At 35.7% G+C, this 14727-nt stretch overlaps 1 protein-coding gene across 1 annotated transcript in view; it reads right to left on the reverse strand.

The window, feature by feature from the left end:
- Positions 1–14727, reverse strand: part of TES (testin LIM domain protein) — a 47714-nt gene that overhangs the window by 13437 nt on the left and 19550 nt on the right. Inside the window, exon 2 of the mRNA XM_006910591.3 lies at positions 6780–6865. Coding sequence (XP_006910653.1) covers positions 6780–6865 — 86 coding nt within the window. The remainder of the gene's footprint in view (positions 1–6779; positions 6866–14727) is intronic.

Genomic DNA, 14727 nt, shown 5'->3' on the forward strand with positions numbered 1-14727 from the left:
AGTTCTTAATAAAGAGATCCTTATGTTGTGAACTATGGCATGCATCCTAATAATTAGCAAAGTGATTAACTAAAGAAGGAAGTAGTTATGTTATGAGGATGTATGATGAAAACTAGACTTCCTTGGACATGTTGATTATACCATTCTACACCAGTACAACATGTACCCCACAAAATAAGGGGAGTTAGAGCTTTAGAATTTGAAAGATAAATAGTAAAAGAGTAAGTGAAATAAAGCCTGCTGGTTGTTAAAGCATAAACTGTGACAAACTATAGAATGGTTATAAATTATATTTACTATGAAAGTGTTATACATAAAAAGGTATATTAACCAATGATATAAGAGCCACCTCTACACATTTTTTTACTGTTTTGGCTATTCTTGGAAGTTTCACATTCTGAGAAAATCTGTTTTCTCTACCCACCCCTGCACTCACCCAACATACCTTTATTAAGCAAGTAAGCATCAGGTTAAAATAGTACACCAATAACAGCAGTGATGAGGGAAAAGTAGGAACTAAAGGAGTCATACTGTGCTCAATTATTAGTTTTCTGAATGGGGAAACCTATGATTGATTCATTATACTTTTTAAAATCACAGATATATTATAAGCCTTATCTGCGTCCTTCCTCCCACATGGTGACCTGCAGTCACACAGCACCTGGCAAGACTGTGACTCGAGAAAGGTGGAATGGTTATTTCAGCTAGAGCTGTCAACACTGAAGCAGCTGGAATGACCACATACTCTCCAGACCCTTTACTTGGAGCGCCATTTATACAATATAAACAGACAGCTACAAACCACGACACAAGAAAGAAACCTGTAAAATCTGGGCCAGGAGCTAAGAGCTATCCATTGTGGAAATCTGTAGTATTTACTACTAATCTAGTGTAAAAAAAAAAAAATGTTTTAAATCCTTTTCAACATAGCTTTATATTTAAACTGGAAAATTTTATTTGTAGAAATATCTTTTAAGAACTTTTAAAGTCATTTGGAAGACATCCGGTAAACTCATTAAAGGAAAACCTTATTGAGGAATTGGGGGATAAATGGATACTGCTATCTTGGTATCCAAAAGAAGGCATGAGAATGAGTGGGACATGTATCACGTATTTAATTTTAGTTTATAACTCAGATTCTATCCTTCTTAAGAAAATAAAGGACTTTAAAAAAGTGGTTTATGCTAAATAAAAACAAAAATAAAAACAGGACATGGGCGAGCACAGTACCCATGGGCTAGGTGCTACGTTTGTTAAGGTTGGTATAGTATCTTTCCTCAGATGATTCACAAATAATTTCTGATGATATATGTAGACTTGAATAGTTAATGCTAATTAAATTCATTTGAGTTAAACCAATTTGACAGCAGTTTTTCAGGAGTATATAAATCAATCCCCGTACCTAAGCACAGTGGCCAAATCTTTAAATCTTCTGAACTGTCCTAAAGGGCAATTATTCCCAAATTCTACATGGGATGTTAATAAAAGTTATGTGGAGAAAAAAAGAAGGGGAGGATTCAGAATTTAGTTTAAAACAGTGTTTTTTTATGACTTTAAAAGTTGTGAAGGTAGATTGGTAGACTGGAAAACTCTAAGGTTTGGAGGAGAAGAGTTATTTGTACTAAAAAGTTTAGCATGTTAACACAGACACATATAAAGGTTAATATGCATGACAAATCAAAACTGTATACTCACAATTTTACATTACAACTTCAGAATTCTTGTGTTAATTCCAAGACAGCATCAAAATTTACCAAAAGCATTGCCTCAGAAAGACATACAAATTTACAGTTTTGAGCTGAGGGCAGTCAAAAAACCATCCTTTATCTTCCCAAAAGAGAAATGTTTTCTGTATCCTTGTTTGTAAAAACTGTTATTTTTCCAAGCAAGTAGTTGCAACTGGAGTGCTTTGACATGCTGCCAGCATTCGCAGTGATTTAAAGGCACGGTCACGGCGCTGCTACAAACCATAATTTTAAAAGGGTTGGAAGCTGTTCTTTTATTCCAGGGATACACAAATATGGACTCAAGCATGGTCCTCTGTTATAGAATTCAACACAGGCATTAATCCATTTATGGTAGGGAATTTTTAGTTTCAGCAAGCTCTAAACCAGTCAGAAATTCTCTGAACAAATGTATGCTATAACCGAGTAACACTTTTCTTGTAAAATACAACTGTTTTATTGGAAGGATTTATCAAAGATAAAATATTAATTCTATTATGTATACGATAAATGGTCCAATAATATTATTACACTTTCAATATGAAATAACTGGCTATAAACTTCTTGAAATCTTGGGTTTATGTGTTGCATTTCATAAATATTTGTTATCTCTAAATATTACTTGCATATATGCTCAGAAGGTAGAAGTTTTTATTTAGTAAATGTCAGGCATCCTCAATCTTTTACTCTTCTCAAGTCTTGTAATCATTGGTGCATTGAGGAAGGGGAATTCATAGTTAAAGGACCCCACTGTTCACAAAGATGTCTATGTCACAAAGGCACCACACTTTAGAGAAGACAGCCTGGTACAGTCTGAAGGTCATGGGTCATGAGAGTGTAAGCATGGGCTCTAGTTTCTGCTCTGCCATGTAGAAAGGTAGTGGTGATAAAGAAAGTGGTGACAAGCTTTGTTCCAAATTCTAGCTCTGCCATCTTTAAACCATGCCTTTGGTAACTTATTTAACTTTTCCAAGTCTTTGATTTCTCACATATAAAATGAGAAAACTACCACTTATCTCAAAGTATTATGAGGATTAAGTACAATCAGGTACATAAAATGCTGTGGTAAGCAGAATTTTAAGACAGTCTCTATCGCCTTCATCCTCTGGTGTTACTTTCATGATTATATTACTTTATATGACACAGGGGAGATTATCCAAAATTGCCTAATCTAATCACACAAGCCCTTAAAAAGCAATGAGTTTTCTCTGGCTGGGAGCAGGAGAGTAAGTCAGAGAGATTTTATGTGCAGAAAAGATTCTAAGCACTATTGGCTTTGAAGATGGAGGTGGCCATCTGTAAAGGAATGTGAGAGGCTTCTAGAAGCTGAGAGCAGCCCCTGGCTGACAGTCAGCAAGGAAACAGGGATTTCAGGCCTACGCCCACAAGGAAATCAATTCTACCAACATCAGGAGTGAGCCTGGAAGTAGATTCTCCCCAGAGTTTCAAGATAAGAGCCCAATCTGGCCAACACCTTGATTTCAGCCCTTTGAGACCCTAAGCAGAGAATGCAGATAAGCCTGCCCAAACTTCTGACCTAAAGCATAAATGGATGTTAAATTAATAGGTGTTCTTTTAGCCTGCTAAATCTGTAGTAATTTATTAGGTAGCAATAAAAAACTATTACTTGTGCTTATTGGTATGTAACACATAGAAAATGTTCATAAATCATATTTCTTATTAATAATTCATAAGCTCAAATGAGTCATTTTAACTTTCTTGGGTTTTACTCCTTTAATCTGTAAAATGAGGTGTGGCTAACTAAGTGACAAGTTCTTCTCTAAACTTCCATAAGCTAAGAATTCATTTTTAGCTTTTCCAACTGTTGTGACACACCTTGAATAAGAACTCATGCCTGCTGGATCTCTTCCTTTCACTCTCCAGATCCATTAATGCCTTTCATTACCCTTTCTGCGCCCTAGGAGGCGGACCCCTAAGGACTGAGAAGTGGGCTACCTGCCCCCAGCAATGGAAGGTACCAGCAGGAGATCAAGTGATGACTAATCAGGTCTGACTATTTCCTGGCTTCCTACAAGTGTTCAAAGTATTAAGGGGAAAAATATGATCACTCAACTTTACTAGGGGGTATTGTGGACACAGAGGAAAAGGGTGCTATGGACTGAACTATGTTCCCCACCCCCAAATCTTATGTTGAAGTCCTAGCCCCCAATGTGACTATATTTGGAGACAGAGCTTTTAGGGGTTAATTAATATTACCTGAGGTCATAAGGATGGGTATTAATCTAATAGGACTGGTGGTCTTATAATGGGGTGGGGGGGAGAGAGAGAGAGAGAGAGAAGAGAGCGGCGGGGGAGAGGTATCTTGGTTTCCATGTGCGCAGACACAGTGAAGAAAGGCCATGTCAGCATGTAGCAAGAAGGCAGCCAAGAGGTATCTTGGTTTCCATGTGTGCGGACACAGTGAGGAAAGGCCATGTCAGCATGTAGCAAGAAGGCAGCCATCTACGAACCGCCATCTACGAACCAGAAAGAGGTTCCTCACCCAACCATGCTGGCACCCAGATCTTGAACTTTTAGCTTCCATAATTTTAAGACAATAAACTTCTGTTGTTTAAGTCACACAGTCTATTGTATTTTGTTACAGAAGACTTAGTAGACTAATATCAGAGACAAGGACTTCTCTGAGGTAGTGCTTGAGCTGAGATGTGAAGAATAGGAAAGACTTTTTGTTTCATGGTGGTGAGATGTAGGGTCTTTCCAGGCAAAGAAACATGCAACAAGGCACAGAAATTTCAGGCAGCAGCATGCATCCAAGCTGTTTGGAGCACAAGCTGCTTGGAAGGGAACTGGAAGAGGAGACTGGAGAAGAGGCTGAGGCCAGACACTGAGGTTTAACATAAAAGGCCAAAGATTTGGCCTAAAGGATCAAGTCTACCGGGATAGTACCGACAACTCTTAAGCTATTGGGAAGTATATAATAGTATCCACTTTCAGAAGACCATTCTTGTGGCCGTGTGTAAGGACAGACTGGTATAAAGTGGAGAATAATTTAGCTCTTTCACGTTGTACTTCATGAGGCCCTAGGCGTCCTAGAAGTCAAAGATCATCATGAAGATGGAAAAGGAGGCTGAGTGGGCAGGTTCCTGGGACCCCATGTTCATTTAAATCACAGCAGCTCTGTGGCCTTAGACTAAACTTTGAATCTTCGTTCCACTCAGGACAACCTGCCTAGAACATTTTACTTCAAAGACTACTGAAAAATGGCTCATCTAGAGGTCAAAGGCACCTGCCCTCAAAGCCTTCCAGTTATGGTAGAAAAGTTAGGGAATTATCAAGAATCCTTAGAAAAATGTGTCTGGACTCCTGCCAGGAAGACAGAACTACTAACTGATACCATGTGGATGGACACAAGCTGGATTGGAAGCCCTAGTCTTTCATGGCTCTTAACACATCCTCAGACTATACCCAGGCAAGTAAATGACTCTGTGTGAAAAAAAATTTTTTTAAAGTGTTTTTCATGCCTCAGAGATCTACTCTTGTCTGACATATTTTTATCTCAAAATATCAGATTATAGTGACCTGCAATAGAAAAATAATATACAGCAAACAAAAATTACTATACACTAGCCCTCTGGTTTAGGAAAAAGATGCTATCACTTAGGAATGAGCTTTAAAAATTTCATAGCAGTTTTTGGCAACTATTATTACCAACTAAAAAGACTTAATTAGGACTGTAAAGTAATAACTCTGGCCACCAGAGGGCAGTGCAGCTCTCCACAAAGCCCCTACGAGCAAAATAGAGAGTAGTGCACATAATAACTGCTGAAATATTCTAATCCATGAAAACTATTTTGTATCTAGTGACTTTAATTTTCTAAAACATGATAGATATATTGCCTAACTGCTATATCTATTAAAGATATAGCACAAGGAAGAGCTATAAAAGTCTTATAATTAAAAAAACTCCCTGGAAAATTTTAGCTCCCTACATCATCATTTTTGGGAGGGCTGAGGTTTCTAGTGCCTTCACTATTTAAAACAACTGTCTTTGTTTCCTAAAACTTACTAAATAAGCTAGCTTTAAAAGGACATAGGGAAATAAAAAAGGGCCTGATATTTCTCATCTTTTTTTTTTTTTTTTTTTTTAACATTCTCCTTTAACTTATCCTGGACACAAGCAATAGCTGATGAGATTTTCTTATTCTAGAGAGTTTCCTATGGAAAGAAGTACAGAAGAGGTTCTCAAGTGAGATTCATTCTAACAGGTATTTGCCATCCTAATAATGTACACTTGAGTAGCTTTATTTTTTCCTTCGAATGATTCTGTGCTGATTTTAGCTTTGAAAAGACTTATGAACTACATTATTGTGTTGACAGACATTAATGAACATTTATGTTCTTCATAAGAACAGGTTTTAAATACCAATTTAGGTTTATATGATATACAATATTACTTTAAAAAAAAAAAACATTCAAGTAAGATCTATACAAAATTCACATTTTTGATCCACTAACATTTGTCCTTCATATATAGGTGCTTAATTCAAATCAAGATACTGGCAACGAATTATTATTTTATCATTATTATTATTTTAAATTCCAGTGCTTCTAAATTTTTCAGCAGTAAATTTACAGCTGAAAATTTTAAAGAAACCCAGATGTTAGTCTATTTCCTGACAATTTGGACATGAATGCTCAATTCATCATTCATATTTATTTATTGCAAATATATAGAGAAGATGTGCAAAGTTAACAATTTTTAAGAAAAGACCTAATAATTAAATTAATAAAGTCCTAGAGATTACCGCAAACTTATTTGTCACTCAGAAAAGAGACATATTTAGTATTCTAGACTCAGGAAATCTATAGGATAGCATATAAATCAAACCATTCTAAATATAGTTACTGTAGCCTAGTTAGCTCAAATTTAATGACAGGAAGACATAATAGCTTTGTTTTTTATTTATTTCTTAGAAAAGAATGTAACACAGACCTGCAACCTAGCACCCAGGCTAGAGAAGCTGTAAGATGCCCACTGTGTGAGGAAGCACTGCTAAAGGGTAGAAATCACTAACATAGTTTTCAGAACATTACCTCCAGAAGTGCAGTTCAAATCCTTCACATTTTTCTTTGCATTTTAAACAGGGGGCTCCAAATCCTTGTTCATGACCTAAGCCCATCTGTTGAAAAAAAAAAAAAAAAAGTGGATTTATTATTACATATAAACATTTTTTTTAATTCAATAAATTGCACTTCTAATTCCACTTACCACTTCTGTTGATAAAACTTACAAACAAATCTTTTACGAGTATCACATTGTTTAGTCAATGATGACACCAGGCATCATTGGTGACTCCAAGTACATACATAACATATTTTGCATTCTTACTGTTTTTCATGAAAAGCATCAGAATACAACTACATAGAAGACTACAAACATAGCAATGCACAAAAAGTCATGAACTGATAGCTTTGGCTACTACATGCCCTGTATATACAGGTGCAAGGAGCTTAGAAAGCAAACCCAAATGACGTATTTTGCAGCAAACAAGAACATATGAAAGATTTTAGGCATTACAATGAAATCATTATTCCATATTATGATAAATTAAATAATAATAGCAACAACATATATTAAATGCCAGGAATTGAGGAAGGAACTTATTTCATGGAAATCTCACAGAACCTCATAAAACGCTTATAAAGTAGAATATTATTCTCCATTTTAGAGATGACAACTGAAATTCAGAGAAACTATAAAACATGCTTAAGATCAAAGTGTTAATAAATTGTAGAGAAGAGATTTGAGTTTAGATCTGTCTGAATCTGAGGTCTGTGCTCTTATGTATGGGGTGGGGGTTAGGGGATTACTACCGCCCTTATTATAGCAAACCAATGTTTTTCCTACCACATTGAATAATTATTTTTGGGAGCGTGCTGAGACATGACCTGATAAGCAAGGGGAAGAGGGCTGAGAAGGGTGTTGGGGGGACAGAGTGTACACAGGAAGGAGGAACATGAGAGGGCAATATAAGCTCTTACCCAACTACTGACATTACAGTAAAAACAACCAACCAGCTTCGCATCAGTACAATGACAAATCACCAGTGACCAGCTTATTTTGTGTGTTAAATATCACATCAGCGACTACAGACAAATTCATTATTTGCTAGTGCCTGGAGTAATAGTTCAAGCCAGACAAGCAGATTTTCCCAGTGGTACCTTCTGTAACCTCACCAAACTGTGTTCGCCACTAAGCATTCAAATCCACACTGTAACTTGCATCTTGAAAGATCAGCCTGACCATGCCCTAAAGTTTAAATGAAATCCTTCCTTTTTTCTGAAGATAATTACCATATCCTCTTACCCTAATGAAGGGCATATTCAGAATCAGTTAGTCCACTCAGCTGCTTAGAAGAAGCCGTGTTATTTTAAGTCAGACTATCTCAAGCATGCTTTCTAATGGTGATAAAAATCTGTCCAACATTAACTAAACATTATCGCCTTTGCAATGTCTACATTACCAATTTTCAAAAGAATTATGACTCTCTAAATTGTAAATAATTTTAACACTAGACTACACTAGTTTTTTTTTTTCAAGGAAACAAGTTGTTTCCTTGTCACTGATGATCATAGTTCACAGTACAGAAATAAAGTGAGTTAAGCAAAAGACAGATAGAGATGGCTATTTGAGTTTTCTGGTCTTTTGTAAAGCTTTCTCCATTACGATATCTGTAGTAAGATGAACAGCAAATCTAAAACGATGTATTCTTTTTCGAGCTCTTTCTAGTTTTTCCATTAAGGAGAGTTAACAATCCTGAATCCTCCTGGTGTATGGATTTTCTTGATACTGTGTTCCATGCATCTCCTGCTAAACTCTGATCCTAAATGAAAATTAAGAGTATGTTATTAACCCATTTCCCATTTGCCCCAAGAATACTTGCTGGCAACACTTGCGGCTGCAGCCTTTACACCCTGAGATAATTCGCAGATTAGAGTTCTAACCTTACCCCCAAAGTTTACCAAGAAATATCTTGCTTTTATTATTATTTTTGCATCACTCAGATATATCGAGTCTTTGGAAAGAAATGACATCATTCTATTTATAGCATTCTGTTTTTAGTAGTAGTATTTCCATTTACAAAATACAGTAATTCTTGATCGCTGAAAATGTCAAATCCTAGAAAACGTTGCATTCCTAGGCATGATGCTAACATCATTCTCGAATAGTTGTTAGCCAGAAATTCATTTGATGAATCCAATTTCTGTATACATTTCTGTTACATTAGAATTAGAGACAAGTTCTGTTTAGACATAACTCCAAGAACAGTTTTTATTTATTTTCACATTAAAAACCAGTCATATTTGCTTTGGCCTCAAAGAGCTTGTTTATGTAAAATTAATGCTGGCAGCGACCTGCACTTTCTTTTCTAAACAGGAAATGGGTAAGGTTTAACCACGTAACTCAGCTTAAATCAACTGCTTTTAAAATCTCTTGTATATAATTTACAGTAAGAAATACATTTTATCTCATGACACAGAACATGTGGATACACATACAAACTTATATGTGTATAAGTATGTGTAATACCTGAAAAAAAGACTTGCTAGCTTAAATAATAACTAGGACTAACTGTGCTTCTGCCTCTAAGTTAAATGGCCACCTAAACAAATTCTTGCCTGCCTTCAAATTTGAATCACCTGGTCTGAACAACATCGGGCTTAACAAAATACTACAAAAATACTGGAACAATATCATCTTGTTCTCCATTTCTAAATAAAACTTGGAAGCTCAGCTAATGTAACAAGAACTTCAATTAGTCAGCAGACGTTTTTCACTTAGGCCTTAGTGTAGCTCACTGCTGATTTACAGTCAGCCTTGGAAAGGGACAAGTTGTTTCTTTCCTACCTGCTTTTTATCTTCTTAAAATAGTTACCAGATTATTTATTAGAATTAAAACTGGTAGTATTCCATGAGCACCTACTCTTTTAAAGGGCCCCAGATATTCTTAGTGCTGGACAGGCCCAGGCATCCCCTGGAATAGGAGATTAGAAAACTAAAATCCAGAGGAGGTGATCTGCTTCTGGTCGCACAGCTAGCCAACAGCAAACTAACCTAAAACTCAGTGTCTGACTCATGTTCCACTGAGCTGCTGGGTTAGACCTCTGTAAGAATGTCCAATGGGAGCCTTCAGTCTTCCAAAAAGATTCTCTGGCTCACTTCAGCTCCAAGGAAAAGGACTCCTGCAACACCTTTAAATGTAGATGAGTTTTGGAGAGCTAAATTTATAAAGGGAAGATTTGAATCTGTCAGGAGGTTAGGAAAGCTCATTTGAACAAGTGATGTCTGAACTGTGATCAAAAGGATGAGCAGTACCTAACCCAGCCAAGGAGAGGGGGAAACACATTCAAGGCAGAGGAAAGACATCATATGTGAAGGCCTGTGGCAGCAGAAGGCATAACAGGAGATGAAGACATCTTAGAACATTTGAAGGGTGACAGGGCTAGCCTTATAGTAGGCAGAGTGGGGTTTTGCCCCGCTTTTCTTTTCCTTTTTTATTTCCTAAGAAATAAATCTCAAGCATTTTATACCATGTCTTTGGCCACCAGGTTTAACAGAAAATACATTTCCAGAGATAGGATGAGGCTGGTAAGGAGGAAATGCTACAAAAAAGCCAAGCAGGCAGCCTGACCATTAATCCCATCCGCTGATGTTCCAACAACAATAAAGGCTTGGCGACAACAGAAGATCACACACAACCCACACAAGATTATGTCCAGAGCCCCTGGCATAGGTGATCCAGGAGAGTGCGCCACTGGGCCACACAGGACACCTCCCACATTAGGCCATCCAGCCAAGGCTGAGAGACGAAACAAATATTCCTGACACATAGAAACAAACACAAAGAGGCTAACAAAATGAGAAAACAAAGAAACACACCACAAATGAAACAACAGGATAGAACTCCAAAAAATAAGCTAAATTAAATGGAGGCAAACAACCTACGAGAGAAGAGTTCATCATAATGGTTATAGGATGCTCAACGAACTTATTGGGAAAATGGATGAGCACAATTAGAATATCAACAGAGAAATAGTAAGCATAAAAAAGGACACAGAAACCATAAAAAAGAACCAGACAGAAATGAAGAATACAATAACTGAAATGAGGAATACACTAGAAGGATTCAACAGTAGGATTGGAAAAAGCAGAAGATCAAATTAATGAACTGGAAAACAAGGTAACAGAATAGACTCAATCAGAACAACAAAAAGAAAAAAGAATTTAAAAAAATGAAGATAGTTTAAGAGACCTCTGGGACAACATGAAGCGTAACAATATCCAGGTCGAAGGGGTGCCTGAAGAAGAGAGCAAGGGATCAAGAATCTATTTGAAGAAATACTGACAGAAAACTTCCCTAATCTGGAAAAGGAATTAAACATACAAGTTCAGGAAGCACAAAGAGTCCCAAACAAGAGGAATTCAAACAGACCCACACCAGGATACATCAATTAAAATGCCAAAGGTCAAAGACAAAGAGAATCTTAAAAGCACCAAGAGAAAGGCAGCTAGTTACTTACAAAGGCACCCCCATAAGAATGTCTGCTGATTTTTCAATGGAAACTTTGCAGGCCAGAAGGGACTGGCAAGAAATATTCAAAATTATGAAAAACAAGAATCTAAAACTCGAATACTCTACCCATCAAGGCTTTTGATTAAAATGAAGGTGAGATAAAGAGCTTCTCAAACAGGAAAAAGCTTAAGCAATTCATCACCAACAAGCCAGTATTACAAGAAATGTTAAAGGGACTTCTATGAAAAGAGAAAGGGTAAAAAAGAAAATAGAAATAACAAATATGAATGATAAAATGGCAGTAACTATGTACCTATCAGTAATCACTTTAAATGTAAACAAATTAAATGCTCCAATCAAAAGACATAGGGAAGCTAAATGGATAAGAAAACAAGACCTATGCATAAGTTGTCTAAAAGAGTCTCATTTCAGATCAAATAACACTAACAGACTAACAGTAAAGGGATGGGAAAAGATATTTCAATGTAAATGGAAATGAAAAAAAGCCGGAATAGTGATATATCAGATAAAATAGACTTTAAAACAAAGGCTATAATAAAAGACAAATAAAAGGATATTACATAATGATAAAGGGATCAATAAACCAAGAGGACAGAAACCTAGTAAACATATGTGCACCCAACTTAGGAACACCTACATATATAAAGCAATTATTGATATAAAAGGAGAGATCAATAGTAATACACTCATAGTAGGAGATTTTAACACCCCATTGACACCAATGGACAGATCTTCCAGGCAAAGAATCAACAAGGAAATAATGGGCCTAAAAGACACACTAGACCAGATAGATTTAACAGCTATTTTCAGAGCATTTAATCCAAAGCAGCAAACTATACATTATTCTCAATTGCACATGGAACATTTTCCAGGATAGACCACAGGTTAGGACACAAAACAAATCTCAATAAATTTAAGAAGACTGAAATCATATCAACCATCTTCTCTTATCACAATGATATGAAACTAGAAATCAACTACTAGAAAAAAAAGTAGAAAATACACAAATACATTGGAGCTAAATAACATGCTACTAAACAATAAATGGGTTATTAATGAGATCAAGGAAGAAATCAAAGATACCTAGAGACAAATGAAAATAAAAACACGACAACTCAAAAATCTATGGGAGACAGCAAAAGCAATCCTAAGATTGAAATTCATAGCAATATAGGCCTACTTCAAGATATAAGAAAAACCTCAAATAAACGATCTAAACTTACACTTAAAAAAAACTAGAAAAAGAACAGCAAACAAAGCCCAAAGTGAATAGAGAGAAGGAAATAATAAAGATTAGAGCGGAAATACAAAATAGAGTATAAAAAACAAAACAAAAGATTAATGAAACCATGAGCTGGTTCTTTAAAAGGATAAACAAAATTGACAGACCCTTAGCCAGACTCATCAAGGAAAAAAGAGAAAGAATTCAAATAAATAAAATCAGAAATGAAAGAGGAGAAATAAACATGGACTCCACAGACATACAAAGGATCATAAGAAAACACTACGAGCAATTATATGCCAACAAATGGGACAACTGGAAGAAATAGACACATTCCTGGAAACACACAATCTCCTAAAACTGAGTTAAGAAGAAACAGAAAATCTGAACTGGCTGATTACCACCTAGGAAACAGAATCAGTAATTAAAAACTTCCCACAAAACAAAAGTCTTGGACCAGATGGTTTCATAGGCAAATTTTACCAAACATTCAAAGAAGAATTAACACTTATTCTTCTCAAACTATTCCAAAAAATTCAAGAAAGAAGCTCCCTAACTCCTTTTATGAGGCCACCATTACCTTGATTCCAAAATCAGACAAAGACATTCCAAAACAAACAAAGGAACAAACAAAAACTATCAGCCGATATCTCCTATGAACATTTATGTAAATATCCTCAACAAAATATTAGCAAATCGAATTCAGCATTACATTAAAAATATCATACGCCATGATCAAGTTGGATTTATTCTTGGGATGCAAGGTTGGTATAATATCTGCAAATCAATTAATATGATACACCGCATTACAAATCGAAAGATAAAAACCACATGATCATATCTATAGATGCAGAAAAAGCGTTCAACAAAATCCAGTATCCATTTATGACAAAAACTCTCAGCAAAGTGGGAATAAAGAGAACATACCTCAACATACTAAAGGCCAAATATGACAAACCTAAAGCCAACATCATACTCAATGGGGAAAGGCTAAAGTGTTTTCCTTAAGATGAGGAAAAAGACAAGATTGCCCACTTTCACCATTCCTCTTCAACACTGTATTGGAAATCTTAGCCACAGCAATAAGACAAGAGAAATAAAAGGCATCTGAATTGAAAAAGAAGTAAAACTCTCGTTATTTGCCAATGACATGATACTATATATAGAGAACCATAAAGATTCTACCAAAAAGCTGTTAGATCTGATCAATGAATTCAGTAAAGTAGCAGGTTACAAAATAAATGTTCAGAAGCCAGTGGCATTCTTATACACCGGTGATGAACTTTCAGAAAGGGAAATTAAGAAAACAATCCCATTTACAATTGTATCTAAAACTATAAAATGCCTGGGAATCAAATTAACCAAGGAGATAAAAGACATATTCTCAGAAATTTGTAAGTCATGGAAAAAAGGAATTGAAGAAGATACAAGTAAATGAAGCATATACCATGCTCAATGGTAGGAATAATCAATATCATTCAAATGGCCATACTACCCAAAGCAATCTATAGATTCAGTGCAATCCCAATCATAATACCAATGGCGTTTTTCAGAGCTAGAATAATCCTAAAATTTTTATGGAACCATAAAAGACCCTGAATAGCGGCGACAATCTTGAGAAAGAACAAAGTTGGAAGTATCACACTACCTGATATCAAACTATACTGCAAGGCTTCAGTAATCAGAACAATGTGGTACTGGCATAAAAACAGATACATTTATCAATGGAACAGAAAAGAGAGCCAAGAAATAAATCCACGCCTATATCTCACTTAATATATGACAAAGGAGGTAAGAATATACAATGAGGTAAAGACAGTCTCTTCAATAAATAGTGTTGGAAAAATTGGACAAATATATGCAAAAATAAAAGAAAGAAAGAAAAAAGAAAGAAACTAGACCACCTTCTTACACTGTATAGAAGAATAGACTCAAAATGGATTAAAGACTTAAATGTAAGACCCAAAACCATAAAACTTCTAGAAGAAAACATAGGTGGTAAACTCTCTAATATTACTAACAGTAATTTGTTTTCAGATATATCTCCCCAGGCAAGGGAAACACAAGAAAAAATAAACAAATGGGACTATGTTAAACTAAAATGTTTTTCGCTTATGATACATCTGGTAAGAGGTTAATATCCAAAATATATAAAGAACTCACACAACTCAACAACAACAAAAAACAAACAATCCAATTAAAAAATGGACAGAAGATCTGAACA

The sequence above is a fragment of the Pteropus alecto genome, unplaced genomic scaffold (assembly GCF_000325575.1).
Source record: "Pteropus alecto unplaced genomic scaffold, ASM32557v1 scaffold22, whole genome shotgun sequence".
NCBI lineage: Eukaryota > Metazoa > Chordata > Mammalia > Chiroptera > Pteropodidae > Pteropus > Pteropus alecto.